General features: G+C 42.6%; 1 protein-coding gene across 1 annotated transcript in view; it reads left to right on the forward strand.

The window, feature by feature from the left end:
* Window positions 1-24,022, forward strand: part of Cmtm8 (CKLF like MARVEL transmembrane domain containing 8) — a 102,781-nt gene that overhangs the window by 75,971 nt on the left and 2,788 nt on the right. The window contains exon 2 of the mRNA XM_076868778.1: window positions 13,851-14,024. Within this exon, the coding sequence (XP_076724893.1) occupies window positions 13,851-14,024 (174 nt within the window). The remainder of the gene's footprint in view (window positions 1-13,850; window positions 14,025-24,022) is intronic.

The raw sequence follows: 24,022 nt of genomic DNA on the forward strand, positions 1-24,022 counted from the left end.
CGGGACCAGAGGGGACGACTGGCTTAAAGACCCTCTTGACTCTATGAAGCGAATACCTAGCAGATGTAGGCAGAGGGCAGCTTGAGGATCACGTGGTTCCTTGGTGATCCTGGAAAGGGATACACTCTTGTCCTGCATCTTCTCCAGCTTGATGCACTAAATAACCTGGTTTGTTTGAAAAAAAAAAAAATGCAAGAAATAAAAGCAAATGATTGCACACATTTGTATGTGTGTGTATTTCAGGATGCAGAGAATATGTGTGATGGTAAGCAAGAATTAGCAGACTTTTCGTTTAAAGGATTATTTTAGGCTTTGTGGCCTAGAAGCTTTGTACTCTGCCTTTTTGGCCCCCAAACAAACATAGATACTATATAAATGAATGAGCATGGCTATGTTCATTGTCTACGTAAAATAGGCAATGAGCTTCATGTGTCATGGGCTATAGTTTGTCAACTCCTGGTGAAGAAGAAAAAAATGAATCATGTTTGTCTCTCACAGTGGATGGTAAATTTCTCAGGTGCATGGACCCTGTGTCTCACTCACCTTTGTCCCAAGTACCCAGCCCTGTTCCCAGAGGCAGCAAGTAGTCAAAAGTTCCTGGTCCAAAATTGCCTTTAAGTCAACCTCTGTTATATACATGAACTTTCTTTGAGGACTTCCTGGCATTTTTTGAAGAAAGAGCCGCATGCTTTCTGAACTGGATGTTAAATGATCAGAGAAATAGGTCTAAATGCCCTCCACATTTTCTTTCTATCTGTGTCTAACTAAAATGAACCAACATGCTACCGGAGAGACCAATAGATAAAAAGGCCTTGTGATAATTGATAGACCCAACCTGATCTTTTCTTAAAATTGGGAGCCATCTCGCCACAAAGCCATGAAAAGATAATTTCGGCTTTACTATAAATTACTGCAAATTCTGAACCTGCTTGGAATGCCTGCCCGTGCCTTGAACTCACCCATGCCTGGCTCTCTGACCAGATAGCAGCCCTCTCTGAAACTTTAGAGACACCTCATAAATATTGGCCTTCCCTGGCCAGACAACGACCCTCTCTGAGGCTCTAATGGTCCTCATAAATTCTGATATTGGGGCCAGCAAAAAAATGTAAACTACCATTAGTGTGATGCTTGTCAGAGTTATGTTATCTATAACCCCCCCCCCCCTTTGGGTAACTTTCTGGGCTATAAAGCTGGGCTGCAGGAAAGCTGGGATGCTGTCTTGTTCCCACGGTTTTGGTAGGGTGAGGCAGCCCGGCCGGTCGAAATAATAAGCTTGCTTTAATTTGATTTTAATTGGAGTCAGTGGTCTTTTCTTGCGTCCTGGTCTAACAATAATCAGATTGATCCCACCTGAAGAGGACATTCCCTGGGTTTAATAGTAGAGGGCAGCTTTGGGGAATCTTGTTTTGCAGAACCAGGGGTAGTTTGCCCTGAGACATCTGCTATTTTCACTAGAACCTACTTATGCCCACAGATTTGCACTGGGGTGGGGGCTAGCTAGGGTGTTCTAGGTGATGCTACATTCCTTACACAACAAGAAAACAGCAGGGGGGTTGGGGATGTGGCTCAGTGGTAGAGTGCTTATCAAGCATGCAGGAGGCCCTAGCTTCACTCCCCAGAAAACTGAAAGAGAGAAACAAGCAAGCAAATCAATGAGGAGGAGTCAGCTTCTCTGCCTCATACACCAGCCTCTTCAGCACTGTACCTGGCTATTCCTAGAAGGTAGTTTTATGGTCTGCCAAAATGTGCAGTTTCTTTAGTTATTAACAGTAGCTATCATTGGTAGAGCATATTGTCTCATCACATGGATTTTGGAAAATGCTTATTATCCCAGAACTATATAAATCAGCGCAGAAAAGTTCAACAGAGCATGATGTTGCTATTCTGTCGCATGAGAGCTAAAAAGCTTGGACTCTGTTGTTTGGCGTGCTTCTGTTTCCCCAGCTAAAACAATCATGATTGAAGTTGTTTCAGGGGACAAGCGAAGAGGTTCAAATGAAGCACTTACTTACACTTTAGAAGAGATTGGGCTGTTGCCTGGGGTTTGATCCCATAAAATGTTCTTGGTAAATATTGGTTGAATAAATAAGTTATTTGCTAGTCACATAGTGAGAATTCAAAGCCTAAAGCTTTCTACTAGCCAGATGCCCTTGACATTATACCATTAAACCAAATAGCAACAGAGAACATGGTAACTAACCATAGCTCTGAGGCAGACCTGTGGCATTCAGCATGTCTCCACAGGGCAGGGACAGGAGCTGAGGGTCAAACATCCCCAGCTCACTTACGTTGAATCTTGTTGGTAGTACTGCTCACTGAAGAGCCTTCAAGATCAGTCTGTACATCCAGCGTGGTGGAAATAGGTAAGATTTGCAGGCTCCATACAGGTGTGAAAAGCTTGAGTTAGAGAAATATAAGTGTTTAACCTGAGAAAGGAAGAGGGAAGGCACACCTAACAGTCATAATAAACCTTGGTAATAACTTTAGAAAATAATTGGGCATGGTGCCGCACACCTGTAATCCCAGCTGCTTGGGAGGCTGAGGCAGGAGGATCATGAGTTCAAGGCCAGCCTCAGCAACTTATTGAGGCCCTAAGCAATTTAGCAAGATCTTGTCTCTAAATAAAATATAAAAAAGGGCTGGGGATGTGGCTCAGTGGTTAAGCGTCCCATGGGTTCAATTCCCAGTACCAAAAAATAAATAGATAGATAGATATCAATTCCCAGTACCAATAGATAGATAGATAGATAGATAACCTTAGAAAATAGCAATAACTGGCACAGCACCTCACTCATACCAAGCACTGTTGTGCACACATTGCTCAACTCAATTTCCCCTCCCATAACCCTGTAAGGGAAACTTCTGAATTACATTCTCTAGATGAGGAAACTGAAGTTCAGGGTAGCAACTTGCCTGAGGGCAGGGAATGTGAACTCTGCCTGTTGGTCTGCGGTGGTAGCACCTCCCCCTCCCCCGCCCCCAAGCCAGAGAGGAAGGAAAAGGAGAGAAAGCATCGATAAGGAAATCAAGATGTCTACAAGTTAAGATAGCATTGGACCAAAAGATGCCACTGGGCCCATGTTCTGCTCTGACCATGGACCAGCTCTGTCACCCTAGGCTGGTTGCTGCTGAAAATGGCCTCCACTTCCCAGCAACTATAAAACGAGGAGCTAAGCAAATTCCAGGGGAAACACTATTGGGCTCTTGAACCACGCATGAAGTAAGTCTTGACTTGGGGAAATAGTGCCATCCTTGGAGACTGGTGTCAGAAGCCGAGCATGGGTCAGCCTCCTCCAAAATTGGAATTCCACCCGGCCTTTGCCTATGAGTCAGGACTTACAGGATACACACATTATTATCTGGGGTCTCTCAGAGACTTGTTCCTTCCACTCTCAAAATTTTGCCTGATTAACTCCTTTTCATCTATTTAAATCTCAAACTTCCTTCAACCGTCCAAATGATTGGGTCCTTGTACTTTGCATTCCAATATTAATTTCATTTCTTCTTATAGACTCATCACAGAGTGTAATTAAATATTGATTGATGTAACCATGTCAGTTTCCCCCCAGCTTTGCACTGCCAGTGAGAACTTGGTAAGAATTTTGAATGAATGTATGTTGCCATATGTTGACCATATTAAACACAGGTCAGGAGAAGAGCAGCCAGGCAGAGGAATGTTGGTTGGTTCTCATGGTGGGGTACGTCAAAGTAAAGCTTACAAAAGCTGATTTCCAGTGCCACTTCATTGAAATGAATTTGTAATGATCATATGACTTAAGGTCCAAAGAGTTAGTTCAAAAGTATACTGTTCTCAAGCTCACACCTGGAGCCATGCAGTGCCTCTGAGCAAAATCTGCTGGGAACACTGGTACTTGGCTCCTAGGAAACCTTGTCAAAAATCACCTGTTTTCAAGGCTGAGAGGTAGGTATACTAAAGGTGCTCCTGTCAATCAAAACTAATCTCAGAAGTAAATTAGCCAACTCATGCTATAGCCATGTGGCATTTCCTGCCCCATCAGCAGTGCCAAGAAAACCCGTGTTAGTGGTATTTGAATATGAATAAATCCCACCATGAGTGTACATCCTCATGTCATTTTAACACTACCATCAGATAATTCTGAGCAGCAGAATTGCTGTCACAAGGTTATAGACTTGACTCCTCAGGAAAGTCCTCAGGGGCAAACTTGGTATCTCTTACATTTAAAAAATGTAAGATATCTGTTTTCTTAGTCCACAGAATGTTAGAATGAAGACCATATGTTTATACACACAAAGAGCAGAGGAGGGCTGCTGGAATCCATTTACTGAGAACCATAGGTGACAGCTCATGCTTTTCAATTTTTAAAAACTTTCTTCATAAACTGGGCATGGTGATGCACGCCTATAATCCCAGCAACTCGGGAGGCTGAGGCAGGAGGATCATGAGTTCAAATCTAGCCTCTGCAAAAGCGAGCAACTCAGTGCGACCCTATCTCTAAATAAAACATAAAATAGGGCTGGATGTGGCTCAGTGGTTGAGTGCCCCTGAGTTCAATCCCTGATACTCCCTCAAAAACAAATTCTTCATAGAAAACCACAAATATCCTGTACCATCAGAATAGAAGTAAGCAATTTCATCCTGTAAGACAAGATGGTAACTGAAATATTTGATGTTTGCATTGACCCTGAATCATCAAAAGGAATTAGGAATACTACATTTAATTTTAAAAGGAAGATAAAGAAAGGCGTTTGACTGAGCTAATTGTCCTATTCAGGAGAGACACTGGAGAAGAAAGAAGCTGATTAGTTCACTAAAAAATAGAAATCTCTAGCTTGATAAAGGGTATCTACCATCTGTCAAAAACCAATAACGGATCATCAAACTATTAAAAAAATTAAAATAATAAAGATGGTTACTATCACTTGTGTTCTGAAAGAAAGTTCTGGAGATTCTAGCTAATATAATAATGCAAAAAAAAAAAAAAAGAAAAGAAAAGAAAGAAAGAAGCAAAGAAAGAACTGGTATAAATACTGGAAAGCATCAAAGCAGAAGTCTTAGCCAGAAAAGTCCAGAGAATCAATTGACATCAGTAGATTGATAAAACACCTTTAGAACTAAAAGGCTTATCACAAGCAGCTATTCTCACCCCATATCTTCTTATTCCAGCACCCTCCCTTCCCAGAGGTAACCACGTGAGTCACCTCTTGCTTTATCACATTCATACTTGTAAATAATATGTGAGCTGCTGTCTTCAGTTTTACATGATAACTGGTAACTTCCTATGGCCTTTTGTCTTAGCTCAAACTGCCAGAATGAAATACCATAGACTGAGTAAGTAGCAGGAATTTATTTCTCACGGTTCTGTAAGCTGAAAGTCCAAGATCAATGTATCAGCAGGGCAAGTTTCTTTGAGTCACAGAGAGCTGGCTTCTTGTTGGGTCTTCACAGGGCTTTTCCTTGGTGCTTGTGGTGGCAGGGGTGTGGGGACAATGAGAAGAGAAGCCAACTCTCTGATGTCTTTCTTCCAAGGCCAGTAAATCCCACCATGAGTACACCACCCTCATGACCTAAGCCTAATTACCTCCTAAAGACCCACCTCCTAATACCATCACACTGGGAATTGAGGCTTCCACAAATGAATGTTTCCAGAGACAAGCTTCAGGCTGTGGCATCATGTCTATCATTTTCCTTCTCCATGTTATCATTGAAGTCAATATTCAGTGTTTATTATCTTCATGAAAATATTAGATCTGAGATTTTTAGTGAACAATAACTTCTTTATGTGTATGTGATTCTGGGGATTGAACCTAGGAATGTTCTACCACAGATATACATCCCCAGCCCTTTTTATATTTTTATTTTAACACGGGGTCTTGCAAAGTTGCCCAGGCTGGTCTTGAACTTGAAACCCATTTGCCTCAGCCTCCCAAGTAGCTGGGACTGCAGGCATGCACCACTGCCCCCTGCCTTTCTTTTGTTTTATACTGAGGTATATATAATAGCATAGTATCTCTTTTGTGTCTGTGTGTGTGTGTGTGCGTGTGTGTGTGTGTGTGTGTGTGTGTGTGTGTGGTGCTGGGAATTGAACCCAGGGCCTTGTGCATGCGAGGCAAGCACTCTACCAACTGAGCCTAGTATCATTTTTAAATTTGTTCAATTATCTTTGTAGTTAATGGTCTCATTTTTTCCCAGTAGCCTCTCAATAACGTTTTCTGTAAGGTAAATCACACCAGATAACCAGAGTTCCAGTTTTTATCTTATGGTGAATTTCTCCTAGGGATCTCCCCTGGCTGCCATCTTAAACCTTTGCCTTTCTGGGAGGTTGAGTTTCCTGTTGCCTTCTCTTTCTCTTTCTTGGTTTCCTGCCTCATTTTGGTGGAGCAAGTTCTCTAGTAGCTTCAGCAGGTGAAGAAAGGGACATGCCGTAGTCTTGATGATGACAACCTGTAATGTTGTCTTCTGCCTGACCTGGTCACCCTCCAAGTCCGGGCACCTCTCCTGTGTGGATTTCACTTCATCTTGGGGATGACCTTCACCTCTCTCCTGGGCAGTTCTCCTATTGGCTTGTTTGGCATTTTCTTTTTAAAGCTTATGCCTTGTTTTGGTTTCGATTCCCGAGAAAGATTGCATGAGAGGAGGAAAATTTTTTAGACATTGCAAATCAGGGGGAAAAAACTGCATTCTTATGTTTCTCTTCATTGATAATCTTCCAGATAATTTCTGGTTAGAAATCGTTTTTCCTCAGGAATTTGAAAGTATTGGCCATTATCTTCTGACTGTTCACTTTTAGAAAGATTAAAAGCCATTCTTGCTTCTGATCCCGTGTAGGGTAATCTGTTTGTTCTTTGGTTGTTTAAAGAATTTTCTCTTTCTGATTAATGTTCTGAAATTTCATGATGTATACCTAGGTTTTGGTCTTTTTTTATCCATTGTGCTAGGTATTCAGGAGGTATAAGCCCTTTTATGTAGAAATTTGTTCCTTTAATTCTGAGTTTTCTTGACTTTTCTGGTTGGTTTCTTTCCCTCCATCTTCTCCAGTCTCTGTCTTGAAACGGTAATTAGATGTTGGCCTCCTGAACCTGTCTTCTAACTTTCTGTATTTCACCTGGTGTTTGGAGTTTTTTTTTTTGTTTTGTTTTTTATCTTTTTGATGTGTTTCTAGAAGGTTTTCTCTGTTTTACCATCTGACATTTCTATTGAGTTGTTCATTTCTGCTATTCTCACTTTAATTTCAAAAAACATTTTTATTTTTGAAGGACTATTTGTCCTTCTTGTAAACCTCATATTTCTCCTACACAGTCTCTTCTCTCTAGGATGCGGAAGACTCTTTTTCTGGGATGTTTTCTTCTCCCTCTTGCAAGTTTTCTCCCAGTTTGTGTGTTGGTCCCAGATCCCACCCTTGCCAACAGGCTCTGCTGTCTCCATAAATCTGGGAAGGCTGGATTGTCTGCCCATGTTTTGAGAGTGCAAAGCTGTTTAGCTGTTCTGAGCATGTGGCTGGGGCTTCTCAACCTTGAACTTCATTGTGGAACTTCATTCTCAACCTTGAACTTCACAGCTGGGCTGTGTGCTGAAGAATCCTGGAAGTCAGTATCTTTAGCTTTTTTCTTCGACATTAGTAAAGACCCGGCTGCTAACAATCAACCCAAGTAGAGTCAAAAGGCTAGGGATTGAAAGTGTGGGTAAGTCTTCACATTGAACCTTTGCATACAGTCTGATGCTGAAACTTTCAACTAAGCCCCTCGATCCAGAGACTTGACTTCGTTTCACCTTCTGTAGAGTGGTTCTCGATCAGAAGTGATTTTCACCTCCTATGTTGGCAATTCTGGAAATATATTTGATTGTCATCAAGAGGGAAGAAGTGGAGGTTTGCTGCTTCCATCTAGTTAGTAAGAGGACAGGAATACTGCTCCAAACATCTTCTAGTGCACAGGACAGTCCTCTCCTCCATCAAGGAATTATTGACCCACCTTGTCAATAGGGCTAAGAGTGAGGAATCCTGACCTAGAAAATAAACCTTCAAACTGATGAAGAGGTGAAGAGACATGCTGTAGCTGGGAGCAGGGCAGAGGGTAAAGACTAAGCTGCTTTCAAACAGCCTTCCATTCCCCCTCCACATTGCAGCCACTGCTCCCCACCCGAACCCAGCCTAGGCATCCAGTCCCAGAGACACCAGATCTTCTCAGACTTTGCAGCAAGGTTGGTTTTGTTCTTGACTTCCCTGCTGGCCATCTTAGCATTTAGCCCTCTCGGAGTGGCTGAGTCCATTATCCCTTGTCAATCTGTGTTCTTAGCTCCCCCAAATGTGTTCCCTTTGCCTTCTCTCCTATTCATCCATCCTCCTGATAATTTTAGGAGGGTTTGGGGAAGGAAACAAAATTAGATTCTTCTATTCAGTCTGATATCTTTATCCAGAAACCTAAAATACATTAAATACATTTGTAAGCTACATTGGTTGACACAGGCACAGCAATGACCATGGGTGAGTGGGATAGAATAAAAATTCCAGAAGTCCAGAAGCTGAGCCCCGATATATGGAAAGTCACCAATAAATGACATTTAGGTTGATTTGCCAGGGGAAAAAAAATGTTAAAAGCCCTTCTCTACTTACCTATAGAAATCAATTCAAGTTTCATTAAAGGTGTAAACATACATGCAAAATTACAAAAGAAGATACAAGAGAATATTTTTATAATCTTGTGTTGAGGAAGAGTTTCCTAAGTGGGTAGATATAGAAGAAGATTTCAGGTAACCAATGAACAATGTAAAACTTTAAAACTCCTATTGACAAGACTTCATGACATTTAAAAAAAAAAAAAAACTACATGGGGAAAATATGTACCACATGTATTGTTGGTTACTATCCCTCTTATGTAAAGATCTCTTCTAATCAGAAAGCAATTTTTTTTAACCTATCAATTAAAGAAAGCTCTGTAAGTTACCGATAAGCATTTGAAAAAAATACTTAGCACAGGTCAGGAAAATGTAATTTAAAGCAGAAATAAGAACAGTATGTATCAGTGGTTCATAACTTGCTGGCTCCTGACCGCAGTATCACCAGGAACTTGCTAGAAGTGCAGGTTCTTAGATCTCACCCTGGATCTGAATCACAGACTCTAGAGCAAAGTCTGTGCAACCTGGGTGAACAAGCCCTCCACGTTGGAGAACCGTTGCTGGTAGTCAGGAGGATGAAAGAAATATATTCTATGTTGTGTCTGACTCTTGGTGCCAAGTAAAGGAAACCGGGTGTGTTGAGTACTGACTGTACGATTCTATCTGCATGAAGATGGAAATTGAGCAAAACTAATCCAGGAGGCTAGAAATCAGGATCATTGCTGCCCTTGGAGGGGAGAAGCAGCAACTAGAAGTGGGTGCTGGCCGTGGTGTGTTTCTCGATGGGGATGCTAGGTACACAGGCTGGGTCAGTTAGAGGGAATCCACCACACTGTTCCCTTAGGATTTGACACACTTCTCTTGACTGTATTTCAATAAAGTAGTGAAAGGCAAGATATGAGCTCTGAAGTAAGTCTTTAATCACTCAAAGCATAGGAATTAGCCAGTTGTGGTGGCTACACACCTGTATCTCTACTAGAGACACTGAGGCAGGAGGATCACTGGAGCTTACAAGTTCAAGACCAGCCTGGGCAACATGGTGAGACCCTGTCTCAAAAACAACAAAAATTGGGGAATATAGTCCAGTGAGAGTAGAAGGAGGAAAGCATGTATAAATGAAGATACAGAATATAGATATAGAGGGCTGGGGTTGTGGCTCAGTGGTAGAGCGCTTGCCTTGCATGCATGAAGTCCTGGGTTCGATCCTCAGCACCACATAAAAATAAGTAAATAAATAAAATAAAAAATGTTGTGTCCGTCTACAATTTTTTAAAAAGAATATAAATATAGAATATAGATTATAGATATATAGATATAGAATATCTACATGTTTACATGCTTTTTGATGGAAAGGTAAACGAGTATAAGGTTTTTGGAGAGTGATTTGACAGCATCTCTACAGCTTAAAATAGTCTAGAAATTCTGCTTCTAGAACTGTGTCCTGGAATTCAGGTATGCAGAGATTATATTGTAAGAATATGCTCTGGGCATTTTTGTACAAACACAAAAAGAGATAACCTAAATTTACCTCCATAGGGAACTGGTTACATGAATTATGGAGAACTAGCAACTATTAAAATTGACCTAGCTCTGTACATAGTACATAGGATGTCCTCCCTGGAATTACTGACTGAAAGAAGCAAGTTATAGGCACCATGTACAGAATGATCCATATTTATAAAGAAAGAAAGAAAAGGACACTCAGGTGGTGGGTTAGGAATTCAAGAGAAAAGGTTGGTAAAATTGTTGGTATTGATTTTTTTTTCTTAAATTTCCAACTTGTGGATATATTTCCATGTTTATTTTTTAACCTATATTTATCACTCTTGAATTTTTTTTTTTTTTTTAGGCTTGGCCTTACAAAATGCAAACCAGGGGAGAATAAATGGTATTTGTGCAGTCTAAGCAAATAAAGATCTAGGACTTTTCTTAAATGCATGCACATACACATGCACGTAGAAGATGAGTGACATTTTTGTAGAGTGATCTTCATCAGTACTGCTTGTAGAGGGAGATAAAAGGTTTGCCTATAGATAGATTTCACTTACCTAGGAAAATCACTGGGGTAGAACAATTCTTCTCTTGACAGGGACATTCTTTTTACTATGTTTGCTGGTGAGGTCAGGGGTCAAGTATTCCTGCTCTTTGAGAGACAGCTCAGTTAAACATATTGTCCTGCATCTGAAAGTGACCATTGCTAGCAAATTGGACAACTTCAGCTCTGGACAACAGGCTCCATTTGCTTATTAATGAAAAACGTTTTTGCATTTCATAGCCAAGAGCTGTCAGGTGACCCTTAAACCTTTGCAATCCTGGAAGAGCACCATAAACACATTTGCAATCATTCATTCGCTGTTGTTTCTTGTGTGAATCATCAACAAAAGGCCCATCTGACCCTTTCAGTTTGAATCAAGAGGCCCTAAAATGTTGTTTCCGATGCTGTTGTGCTGGATTATACCCATTACCAATCTTACTGATCCAAGGGAATGTCAAACATTGGGGTATAGATTACCTGTCAGTTGGGATGAATTCGGGCTCAAAATCCCCATTAGTGTGAGGCTTAGTGCTTTCTAGAGTCACATCCATTTTGTACATCCTCACTTTTTTTTATTGCCACCAATGTAAGCACAAACACACATCTCCATTAAGCACCTTTTCTTTGGCACCCATATACAACATCAAGGAGACAAGAGAATGTCCATGTTCAACTTTAAAGAGGAGAAATAGCAACACTCAGACTCTGTCACCTGCTTCCCTGCACAGGCATGCAGACTTTCACAGAGAGGTGTGCTTCTCTCAGGAAATCAACTGTAGAGTGTCCCTGGGAATCCTACCTGAGGCTTCATGACTCTCACTTCTTAAAGAAGGGCCCAAATCTCCTCCCTGTAGCATCTATTTTTTAAAATCCCTGTTGTTATGGTTTAGGTATGGTATCCCCCAAAAGCTCACATGTGAGACAATACAAGAAGGTTTGGAGGAGAAATGATTGTGTTATGGCCTTAATCTGATCAGTGAATTGATCTCTGATGGGATTAACTGGGTGGCGGCTGGAGGCGGGTGGGGTGTGGCTGGAGAAGTGGTTCATTGGGGGCGTGGTTATGGGGTATGTATTTTGTATCTGGCAAGTGGAGTCTTGCTCTCTGCTTTCTGATGGCCATGTGAGCTGCTTCCTTCTGCCATTCTCTTCCGCCATGATGTTCAGCCTTACCTGGAAACCCTGGGGAATAAAGCCTGCTGTCTATGGATGGAGACCTCTGAAATCGTGAGCCCTTAAATAAACTGTTCCCCCTCTACAGTTATTTTGGTCAGGTCCTTCAGTCACAGCAGTGAAAAAGCTGACTAAAATACCTGTCTTAAGGGTCTGGCAGCCACCTCAAACTTGACAGATTAAGAACTGAGCTCATCAACAGCATCCCCTCCCACCCTCCCCACCCCCACAATCTTTCCTCCTTTGTCATTCCAGCTGAACAAATGAAACCCTAAACCACTTCCTAAACCTTTCCAGAAACCTGGGATCAGTCATTCCACTGTATCCTCTCACACCATCATATGTAATATATAAAGTCCTACCTGCTCCTGAAATTTGTCATGAATTTACCAACTGTTCAGTATTCACTCCCACCTCACTGGTCTTGAAGACATCCCCATCTCCCATTTGGGTACCTGCACCATCTCTGAACTCATCCCTCAGACCCACCTCTTACCCCTCCACATGTCCATTCTCCGCATGCAGCTAGGGTGATCTGATAAAAAAAAAAAATTAACCAGATGTCATCAGTCTCTGCTTAAAACCCTCACCCTTAGGATAAAGTACAAAATCCTTAGGTTTCCTGGGCCTGCGTCATGTGACCCTTCTTAACCTACTACATACATGTTCCTTCTGGTTTGGGAAGGTAGCCCAGCCCTCCCCACCCCCACCTTTGCTCATGCCACACTCTGCAAGAATATTACTTTCCCGCCTGTCTTAGGAGCTTACTTCTCTGACACTTCTTGTGCCTGCCAATAACGTGATGTCCCCCTAGTATGGAAACTGACCATACTCCTGCGTAGTGATTTTCAGTTCTAATTAGTCTGATGTTCCCACCCCTAGACGTTAAGCTGTTTATAAGCAGGATCTGTTCAGTTCATATCCCACTTTCGGATGACAAGAAGCCTGACCATTGTCGATGCACATGTGGTATACGAATGAGCAACATTTATCTTCCCAGCTTTGTATGCTTAGCGTTACTTTAGTATTTGTTCTGCAGACTGCAAAGAAAGCTAAAACGGAAATGAAATATTTTGTCCTGAGTCACCCAGCAAGCCAGCATTTATGGCCAGAGTTCACCCTGAATTTTTGACGGTGTCCCCTGGGGATGTGGTACAGACTCTAACTTTCCCTTGACTTAGGAATAAAGTCCTTCTGTCCAGCACTCTGGAAAGTGTTGGAATGCAAGTGCCTACCTTTCTCTGGCCTTCCTTTGCTCAGGACTCTAGACAGCTCTGCTTTAGGTCAGTTTCTTGTGCCTGGCTACAGGCCTCCAGGACTCAGCAAGTGACATTGATGTGGCTTTGGCTCTGGCCTTGCTCTGCAGTGGTGAAGAGTTGAATGGCTGTTGCTGGGACAGTGTGCCACTTGTGATAAAATGCCAAGTATTGTGTCTGCACGGGGACGTTGGCTTGCTCTTCCTCTGACAGCTCTCTCAGGCCACCACTCTCCACCATCTGTGAGCAGGGCAGCGATGGCAGGCAGGGAATGCCCAGAGGCTCAGAGTTTGGGAGCAGATCAGCCCCAGGACCGCCTCTGAGTGGACCTGCAGTCTTGTTTCTGGACAAGTACTGCTCTGAGAGCAAATTCCAGCCACAGTTGCTGTTTTGCCCTGAGTGGTGTTTTAAGACTCTTAATTAGTGCTAATATTTTAAAAACAAGATTATCATGGGCAAACTTGAGTTTCTGTGTTCTTATAGGGAAAAGAAGGGGCAGATTTGTTGAAACCAGCCCACTAAAATCAGCCAGAGCTGCAGAGAGAGTGCCTCCTTTTCACAAGACATGGATTTTCTTATTTGCCATGGCTCCAAACCTGTCTGCCATGGTCATTGATCTTACCCTGCTAGTATTTGTGGGCATAAGAGTTTGCAATCCCTATTTTTAAATCATGTGTTTGTATGTGTGAATATTCAAGAAAGTTGTAATTGATGCTCTGTATAATTATCTTTTTCTCTGTCCCCTGTTCCTCCCCCATCCCCTTTCTTTTCCACTGCCTCTACCATTTTACAGGTCTTGGGTCTACTGGTATGGACACTTATCGCCGGGACCGAGTACTTCCGGGTTCCTGCATTTGGCTGGGTCATGTTCGTAGCTGTATTTTACTGGGTCCTCACCGTCTTCTTCCTCATCATCTACATAACGATGACCTACACCAGGATTCCTCAGGTGCCCTGGACAACAGTGGTAAGGAAGCCAGGGGTGGTGCTCCTGTCCAGTGCCCACTAGGTGGGATGGCCCAGAGTCCTCTACTTAGTTCAAGATGGTTCTCTGCCCTTGCAGAGTGGGCCAAGCCATAGACAACCCAATATAGCATTTAGGATCAGCAGCATCTGATGGCTTCTCAAGTGTTTTACTGAGATGTATGAAACTGGGCAGGTTGGAAGATCCAGGAATTTATTTCACTAGCAAACCAATTCTCAGGTGACTGAATCAAGAAAAGCTGGGTTCTCTTACATAGATGCTTGCTTCTTAGTCCTCTGTAGACAGTGTCACCTAGAAGCAGGAATGTCAGGGCGCCAGCCTCTGCAGATCTTCCTTCCTTCAACCCTCTCCTGAATATTTTGCACATCACATCTCTTTGTGCGTGAAGAGTTTGGATGAAAAATGAAAACTACTGTAGAAAACAAGTAGCCACCCTCGCACTCCAATCAGGGGTGACTGGAGTTTTGTCCTGCTCCAGGAACTATGCTACCTGAAGATTAAAGAAAGCTAAACACACAGGGTAAGGGGAAATAGATGAAAAAAAAAAATGTGCAGATAACATTCCCTCTGCCACATGCCATATGGGATTATGCACAGTGTGACAAAGTTGCCACCTCAGTTTGGAACTCTTTAGAAACAAAGTGACATTTAGCTTTATCCCGAAGATTCAATACGAATTCTCAGTGGACTCACAGAGATAGAAGGTGAGGATCCCTTTGCCTTGGAGCATGGGCAGTCTTGTTGGGGAATTTGAAGTGGCTAAATGATTTTTTTTTTAAATCCAGTGGTGCCGCATGTATGTATGTCAGTATGTATAGAACAAAGCTCTGAAGTACTTTCTGATGTGCCTAGTCTAACATTCAGGTATACCTTTCTTTTGTTTACTTTCAACTAATATGTCAGAAAAAAAAATTCATTTCTGAACTAAATTTGAAACATTTCCCACTTGGAGGCTCTGGACCCAAGTTAAGCTGGCAGGCTTTCAAACCACGCTGTCGCTGCTCAGATGCACCTGGCTTTGTTCTCTCTGAGTTGCCTTCAGAACTAAGTTAAGCCCCACAAGAAACTAGTCTCCTTTTATTTTACAAAATAGATTGACTGACTCTTGGCTGTTTTCCCACATCCAAAAATGAAGATTCTCCATTAGAGTTTTTAAGAGTATGTTGCAGGTTCTGAAAGGAATTCCAAGCAAGGCGCTCATGACTTTCTAGGGCACTGGAATCAATGTCCCACTTTCCCCCCGGTGGGTACAGGAAGGACAGACTCGTTTGTATGTTGCATTCTAAGACAGGTAGCACCCTGAAGTAATAGTAGCTATAAGAACTCAGGGTGAGAGAATACTCAAAGTATGTGGGGTCATTTAAGGAATGCTGTTTATGTTTTATTTGGAGATAGATTCTCACTGAGTTGCCCAGAGCCTCACTAAGTTACTGAGGCTGGCCTTGAACTCGCATCCTCCTCCCTCTGCCTCCCAAGCTGTTGGAATTATAGGCATGTACCCAGCTGAAAGATGAGTCTTTTTTTTTTTTTTTTTTGTAGTTGTAAATGGACAGCATGCCTTTATTTTATTTTATTGTATTTTAATGTGGTGCTAAGGATCAAACCCAGTGTCTCACATATGCTAGGCAATTGCTCTGCCACTGAGCTCCTGCTCCAGCCCTAAAAGATGAGTCTTAATGTCAGTCTCAAAGAAAGTGACGTGAACCTGGAAGAAGAGGAGCTCAGACAGTGTAGCAGGGAACCAAAATGTTGGGCTACTTACTTACCCTTTTGTACAAGTCTCAATTTCTAGTTATGTTGTCTAGATCAGAGGATGGCAAGCTTTCTCTTTAAAGGACCATACAATTGGGGCTGGGGTTGTGGCTCAGAGGCAGAGCGCTCGTCTAGCATGTGTGAGGCCCTGGGTTCAATCCTCAGCACCACATAAAAATAAATAAAATAAAGGTATTTGTTCAAGTACACCTAAAAAATAAATATTAAAATAATAATAATAAAGGACCATACATTTAGTATTGTCATCTTGAGCTATCCTGTCTCCGTCACAACTAGTCACCTCTTCCTGCTGGGCAAAAGCAGCCACCTGCAATTTCTGATTGAATGAGCATACCTGTATTCTAGTAAAACGTTATTTCCAAAAATTCTTGTTGGATCCATAAGGGAGAGTAAACATTTTTATGGAATAAACCAAGAAGGGAACTCAAAACTCTCATATTGATTTATTCCATTAAAATTTTTAAATCTTGCCTTAAATGGCAGGTTTTCAAAATTTGACTTTGACCCTGCAGACAATCCCTGATTCTAAGAGATTGATTTGCATAGTTTATAATGTCCCCATTTTGTAGATAAGGAAACTGAGGTTTGGAATCTCAGGACTGCATAGATTCATATACACTGGGGGTCCGTGTGTCTTAATTTTTACCCAGATTTTTTTTTCCTGACCTCCTACTCCAGGTGCTCCTCTACCTTAGCAGTAGGTAAGAACCCCAACAAGAAGTCAAGGGACTGGACCTTTAGTTCCTTTGAAATAATTTCATCATTTATCTCATCAAGCAAAGCAGTCAGGAATTGGGCACTCATACGTGTGAGGACCAGACAGGTCAAACAAGTGAGAAAACTCAGCTTGGTGCTGAATTCTTGCCACCCCAGGCACAGTTTCTTAGCATCTTAACTTGAGAACATTCATCATTTCACAAAGAAATAATCTGAAACTCTGCCCCCAGGATTGCTGACTTGTTTGTTTGTTTTCCTAAGAGAATCCAGAAGTGTGAACTCTACCAATTATAACATATTTATAGCCAGTTTTTTTAAATTTCATTTTCTGCTGATGGAAGCTACAGCTCAAACATGTCTGGCTTTTGGTTGGGGTTTTTGTTTGCTGTGCCAACTAAGAAATGCCTTTGCGACCTCCCAAAGCATCTGTGATTGGGTAAATGGTGCTAGCGGAAGATCCAGAGGGGAGACTAGAAAAAGTTTCCATCTGCTAACAACTAAAGACTCAGACTAAATTTCTGTGTTACCTTCTGCCCAGCAGAATCTCTTACAGAGCAGTCTGGGGGCCAGGGGTGCTGGCTTTCCCTGTTGGGTCCCAGTACTGATGGGGAACACAGCAAGGGTCAGGCCAGGACTGTGGACTGAAGCAGCCAATTGCCTCCTGGTGCTGGAGGAGTCTTCCTAGGATGATGATGCTAAAACACGGGCCCTGAACCAGCTACATCCCTGGATGCTTGTTAGAAATGCAAAATCCTGGGTCCTACTCTACTGACTGGCTCAGAAACTCTAAAGGGCATGGAAATCTCTATTATGAAAATTATTCCATATAATTTTTAGGCACCTAAAAGTATGAGAAACACTGGCCTGGAGATAATTATAGGCCCCAAATCCCTGAATTGAAACTTTTAGGCCAGATGTAAGTTAAGATATTTTTTCAAAATCTAGAATGGTAATAAGGTAATTTGGTGCCTTTACTACAATATGTGACATATGCGCCCAAATCTGGGATGTCACTCTAATAAGGCATGTTAATGTTTCTGCAAGAACGTATGAATTTTCTTGCTACGAGGGATAGTAAAGACCATATCGCTCCCATGTCAGTTCTAGTCAGTTCTTGCTACCAGATGACTTTTGGATTTGCTCTTGATTTTCAGAGTATTTAGGGAATCTACAATGCAGAGCAGGGATTGATAGTCCCCAGGAACTTGGCTGGAAGAGCACTCCTGGAACACTGGAAAAATAGTTTCATAATCCAGCTCCCCAGCTGGTAAGGCATGAGCTTTGCTCTGGAATCTATCTTAATAATAATCCATTCCCTTAATGTGTCTGCAGAGGTGTACAATCACCTTGTATCCTCTTTTAATATAGACCAGCAAGAGCAGCAGCTGGTCTCCAGTAGTACCTCTATGGTCCTGAACTACAGCTGTTCTAACATCATTTTCTCAGAGGCTTGGATGCATTTTTTTTTTTTTTTTTTGAGAGAGAGAGAGAGAGAGAGAGAGAAAATTTTTTTTTTTATTTTTTTTCTTTTTTTTTGTACATGACAGTAGAGTGTATATTGATGTATTATACACACATGGAGTATAATGTATTCTTTTTTTTTTTTTTTTTAGAGAGAGAATTTTAATATTTATTTTTTAGTTATCAGTGGGCACAACATCTTTGTTTGTATGTGGTGCTGAGGATCGAACCCGGGCCGCACGCATGTCAGGCGAGCGCGTTACCGCTTGAGCCACATCCCCAGCCCCAAGAATTTTTTTTTTAATATTTATTTTTTAGTTCTCAGCGGACACAACATCTTTGTTTGTACGTGGTGCTGAGGATCGAACCCGGGCAGCATGCACACCAGGCAAGCGCGCTACCACTTGAGCCACATCCCCAGCCCCTTGGATGCGTTTTATGATAAATCTGTTTTGAGCTGAAAGTTCAAAGCAATAAAATTGTCCCTCCTCTTAGCACCAAGCACTAGCGCCTCCGTAAGGGTACTTCCCAAGGACTCATCCTCTGTTGCTCATTCCTTTGGCCTCCCTGCAATCCCTGTGAGCTCCAAAGGGCAGGGGATGCTTGCATTATTTCACCAGGAAGAGCACCTGCCATTTCTTAAGTACCTACTGTGTGCAGATGTTGTTCTGAATCCTTTATTTTTTACATCATTTAATCCTCATAATAACTCTGCAAAGGTGGAATGGATTGTTTCCATTTTTCAAATGAAGACATTGAGGCCTTCAGAGGATGTTTGGTAGCCAGGAGTGGGAGACAGGTCTCCTAATGCTGACAACAGTTTTCAACCCTGGAGTCTGCTTGGTTCCCATTGCTCATGTATATTCAAATTTCTCTTGACCTTGGAAGTGACCATTTCCACTGTGCCATCTTGAGTAGGAAGTGCCTGGTTGATCTTTTCAGTATAGCAGCTCCAAAGAGTCCTGTTTGTTATTGCAAAGCTTCCAAAAGACCCTTCAACAAATGGTAGTACCAGTATTAAGGACATGATTCATGATCAAGGGCTGAGAGACATGAAATGGACACCTTCCTGTTGGCTCTGTTTCTAGCCAGTCTACCTGAGCCTACAGAGCTAGGGGCCCTGCTATCACCTGGTAGGACCACATTGTGTGACAGGGACTCCTTGAGTCTTCCTGTCTCCCATTAACCAGTAGTGATTTAGTATGAAGGGCACAGTCAGGTTCTAAGTGACTTGACTTAGGCCTCTATTTGGCCTCTAGTTGACACAGTCATTAAACACAAATAAGAAGAGTAGGTTATACAAGTAGATCACTTTACAGTTCACATGGGTCTATAACGGCACTGTCTCCTTTGAGATGTGTGAGACTCGTATGTTTCCTCATTTTGTAAATTAAGAGTAGAATCAGTTCAGTTATCAGTTTGATCCCTACACTAGAGAGATCCAAGATAACGCTGGCTCATGTAAGTCACATGGTCTATGAGATCAACTCACATTTCACATTCTTCCTATCTGTGGCTCTTCCATCTTTAACTCTTGGCTTCTGCCTGGAGTCCAAGGTGGCACCTTCAACACCTGCCATCACATCTATTTTCTAGTCAGGAGAGAAGATTAAAAGGAGGCAAGGGGAGGGCACATTTCTTCCCCTAAAGCCATGATGTGGAAGTCGCATTCATTACATCTGCTTGCATCCTATTGGTCTAAACAGGGTCATGTGACTGCAACTCCTTCCAAGAAAGATGAAAAGTAGGATCTTGACTCTGAGTGGTCACTAGCCATGCTGTTATCATAGGAGAAGGGAGAACAGATAGCAGAAGGCACAGAGGAAAGAGCTTAAAGAGGTGACTTGTCCAAAGCCACGTAGCCAGTGAGGGGTAGGATGAAGGACAGAAGTTGGCATCCAAGACTGTTCCTCCATCATGTATCCTGTGGCCTTTCTTGTTCACCACATTCTGTCTTCATCATTTCTCCCTTTGTTGTGACTTCAAAATACAGTTCTTCTTCATATTGCTGAGAATATGTCCTACCTGGAAATTCCTGACAGACCTGATTCAGTAGGTCTGGACAGGGTCTGAGAATGAGCTATATCTAGATAGTGCTGCTGTCCCTGGTCTGTGGGCCACACCCTGAGTAGCATGGAGCTCTTCTAGAGCTGCTTGTGGACAGGATAGGGAGCAGTCTGGTGTCACTCTGTACCCTCTCAGCCTTTGCCTGGACCACATCTCTTCCATCAGACCTGAACATCTCTTCCACTAATACTTGGTGATGGAGGCCAGAGATCTCGAAAGGCAAATGGTAGATGAGTAGTAAGACATCCTACTGCCCTCAAAAGATGAACTCTGATGGAGAAGACAGAGGAGATGCACAAGGCTAATTATAATATTAAGCAAAATGACATTTTGTGAATACTAAAAAGAGTGGCAAAGTTCCAGGGGAGCAAGAGGAAGGACCCATTCTTCCCAGCTGCTTGCTTGGACCTGAGCCTTGGGGAATGCCAGATGGTGATCCAGGTGGCTCTGCCTTCCTTGGAACTCTTGAGGACCCAGTGCCAGATGCTGACCTGAAAGTCTTGTACTTTTTGCTCTCTGAATAGATTCAGCACCAGGGGCTGCTCATTATCCCTCATTATCCATTTTCTTCTCTAGTCATAGAATTTTCAGCTAGGCCCGTGGACACCCAGCTAATTTAGGTTTCCCAGCCACACTGGCACTAGTTGGGCCTTAGGGTTAAGCTTGGCTATTGGATAAAAAAGGCAGGGCCACACCTCTGGGCCATAACCTTAAGACAGGGCACATTCTCCCACGTCCCTATTAGCTGGGATGCAGCTGGGCCAGTGTTAACCTCCTTACGTGCAAAACAGTAAGACCTTAGAGATGGCTGACTGACACAAAGGAAAGAGGCTGTATTCCTGTCACCCTGAGGCCTCCACGCCAGCTCTGGCTGCTCAAGCCTGTGATGTGAGAGAGGAATAAACTTTTTCTTAAGTCACTCATTTGGGGTCGGGTTCCCAACAGCCAAACCCACATGCTAACTACACATGGTCAGACCTAGAATTTCTCTTAGTATTTAGGGAAGTTGTAAGTAGGCTTCCTCTCAGTACCTTTGTGACCAAAAGAGTCGAAGGGATGTTGGAAGTAGTCGAGCTAACTAGACAGGACGGTGCGCAGCAGTGTGAAAATAAACCAGTTTAAATAAAGCTCAGTTCTGACCCTTGGAATCAAGAAGTGTTTATTTGGTATGTGTCATATGTATAACACTGCCCTCAATAATGTGGAACTTCTAAAAACAAAAACAAACAAACGAAACCTGTCCAGTACTGACTGGGCCACTGCAGAGGGCTGTGAGTCACCTGTTGGAGCTGGTCACTTGGAGTCTGGGTCTCACCCAGGGCAGGGAGGTTGTGCAGGGCTGACCTGTGTGGCTCAGAGTCACGTGTAATGAACTCTACTCTGAAACTCAGTAATTGGTTCCAGCCTTGAAGAAACCTCCATGAACCTAAACCTACCTTCTCTCTACCGTGAAGGGAGTAAGCATCCTCAGCAGTTGGGTCTTTTAAACTGTAGACACCAATAACACAGGGCGGAGGATCAACAAAGCTTTGCCAGCTATTGGATGGCTTTTGTCTGTGTGTGTCTTTATTTGAGAAAAAAAAAAAAAAAAGAGTGTCTTTATGTGGAACAGGGATCAAGTAAGGTACAGTGTTGTCCTTGTCACTCTGCCATTACCATGACCCAGGGATGTGTCCAGAACTGGGATTTGCAACAGGGAAGCTCTAACTTCTTTTGTCTTGAACAGCCCCTGCTCTGGGACCTGCTTCTTTTACAGCAGTAAGACCTCATATTTCTGTGAGGCTCAGTGATGTTCTACAGCCATTTGAGTTTCTGTAATCACCTGTTCTCTTTGTTGAACCTTTGAAACAACCTCGGGTACTAGTTTCTTTGCTCTTCTTATTTCTTTCATGTCTCCACATGTTTTCACTCCAGTTCCCCAACTCAGACATCCCCTGGGACATATTTACTTTGGGGAGTATTAAGCAAGACTGAGAAACCAAAAAGTTAGGCTCTGTGAGATAGTATTAATGGAGTCTTGTGAATAACCGGCAGGACCCCTGGTAGATGGTGTGTGGAAAAGAATGGCCTGTCTCCTACTCATCCCTCTCCCTGTTTGCAAGGGAACTAGAGTAGTTTCTCCTTTCTGTAGAGTTCAGAAAAAAGGACTGGGCCACACTTACTGGGAGACAAGGCCATTGCACATCTTCACTATTCACATATTTGCTCAAGGAGTCTTTTTTGTTTTTCCTTGTACCAGGGATTGGACTCAGGGGCACTGAGCCACATCCCCAGCCATTTTTTAGTATTTTATTATGAGATAGGGTCTCGCTGAGTTGCTTAGCGCCTTGCTAAGTTTCTGAGGCTGGCTTTGAACTCGCAATCTTCCTGCCTCAGCCTCCCAAGCTGCTGGAATTACAGGTGTGTGCCACCACACTTGGTCCCTTCATCCCTGTTGGGGAACTGGCCATGCGTGGGTACCCCCAAAATACACATTCAGAGATGGTTATTACAGTAGTGTTTGTAATCCTGGAAAACAAGTAATATCAACATGCCCATCAATAGGGGAAGAGTTCAATTTTGAGGCACTAATACCATGACAAGAATCACAGTCTGTTTGAACTACCTGTGAAAATGTCTTTGGTACCTTTTAAATGTAGGTGGAGGAATCAAGTTAATAATTCCATGGCTCCATTTGTATTAAAGTGTTTGCACCCAAAAGGAGGGGTTGGAGTAGAAAGGAAGATCCTGCCTTTTTTACTCCAGATTGTTCTGTCCAGGACGGATTGTCTGGCAACCATGAGCATGTATTACCTTAAAATAAATAAATAAATAAGCCTCTTAATGTTTCAAAAGTAATAGTTAATGTGCAAAGCTCTAAGTTCTAAAAAGTGATGTGAAAAGAGAGCAAAGTTTTCTTTTTTTAAAATGTGCAGATGGAGGTTGTGACTCAGCAGTAGAGTGCTTGCCTAGCACGTTCAAGGCCCTGGGTTTGATCCTCAGTACCTCCAAAAAATAAATAAATAAATAAATAAAGGTATTGTGTCCAACTACAACTAAAACATAAATATTAAAAAAAAAATGTACAGATGCTGTGTGCAATGTCACATGCCTGTAATCCCAGCAACTTGGGAGGCTAAAACAGGATGATCACAAATTTGAAGCCAGCCTCAGCACCTAGGCAAGGCCCTAAGCAACTTCATTAGCCCTGTCTCATAATAAAAAGGGCTAGGGATGTAACTCAGCGGTAAAGCACTCCTGGGTTCAATCCTTAATATCAGGGGGGGGGGGGGAATCTTCAGATGGCTGGTCATGGTGGCAATACCTATGATCCCAGTGATTTGTGAGGCTGAGGCAGGAAGATTGCAAATTCAAAGCCAGCCTCATCAACTAGTTAAGACCCTGTCTCAAAAGAATAAAAGGGTGTAACTTAGTGGTAGAGCACCCCTGGATGTAATTCCTGGTGCTAGAAGAAAGAAAAAAAAAAAAAGTCATTTAGGGAAACCAGAGCTTCTTGGAGACACATTATCAATGATAGATGAACATCAGGGGCAGCCCAAACCCTGCACGTGATCCTGACACAGCCCTTGTTTCAGAGTCTCATCACCTAACCCAGGGGCCATGTGAACAAGGGGCAGAGATGGTCACAAGGATGTTCAACTCAAAATTCTGGGACCCACATCTGGAAAATTATATGTACCTTTTCTCCTCTGAGAAGGAAAAGATTGCCTCCTCCTCTTTCCTCTGCCCATCCCTCTCCCCTCTGAACTGTGGAAGGGGAGGTGCTAGACCACAGGGGGCTGACTCCTTGAGATGCCTCCCTCTTCCTACCTGTATGGCTGTTAGGTTGTTCCCAACCCCACCACACCCACACTGGTGTTCAGACATGACCAAGCTTTGCACATTTCAGAATATGAATTCCTGGAGTTTAAATATAACTCAAAACCAATTACCTCCTTGGATTTACATATCTCTGTTCGCTA

Source organism: Callospermophilus lateralis, chromosome 1 (genome assembly GCF_048772815.1).
Source record: "Callospermophilus lateralis isolate mCalLat2 chromosome 1, mCalLat2.hap1, whole genome shotgun sequence".
NCBI lineage: Eukaryota > Metazoa > Chordata > Mammalia > Rodentia > Sciuridae > Callospermophilus > Callospermophilus lateralis.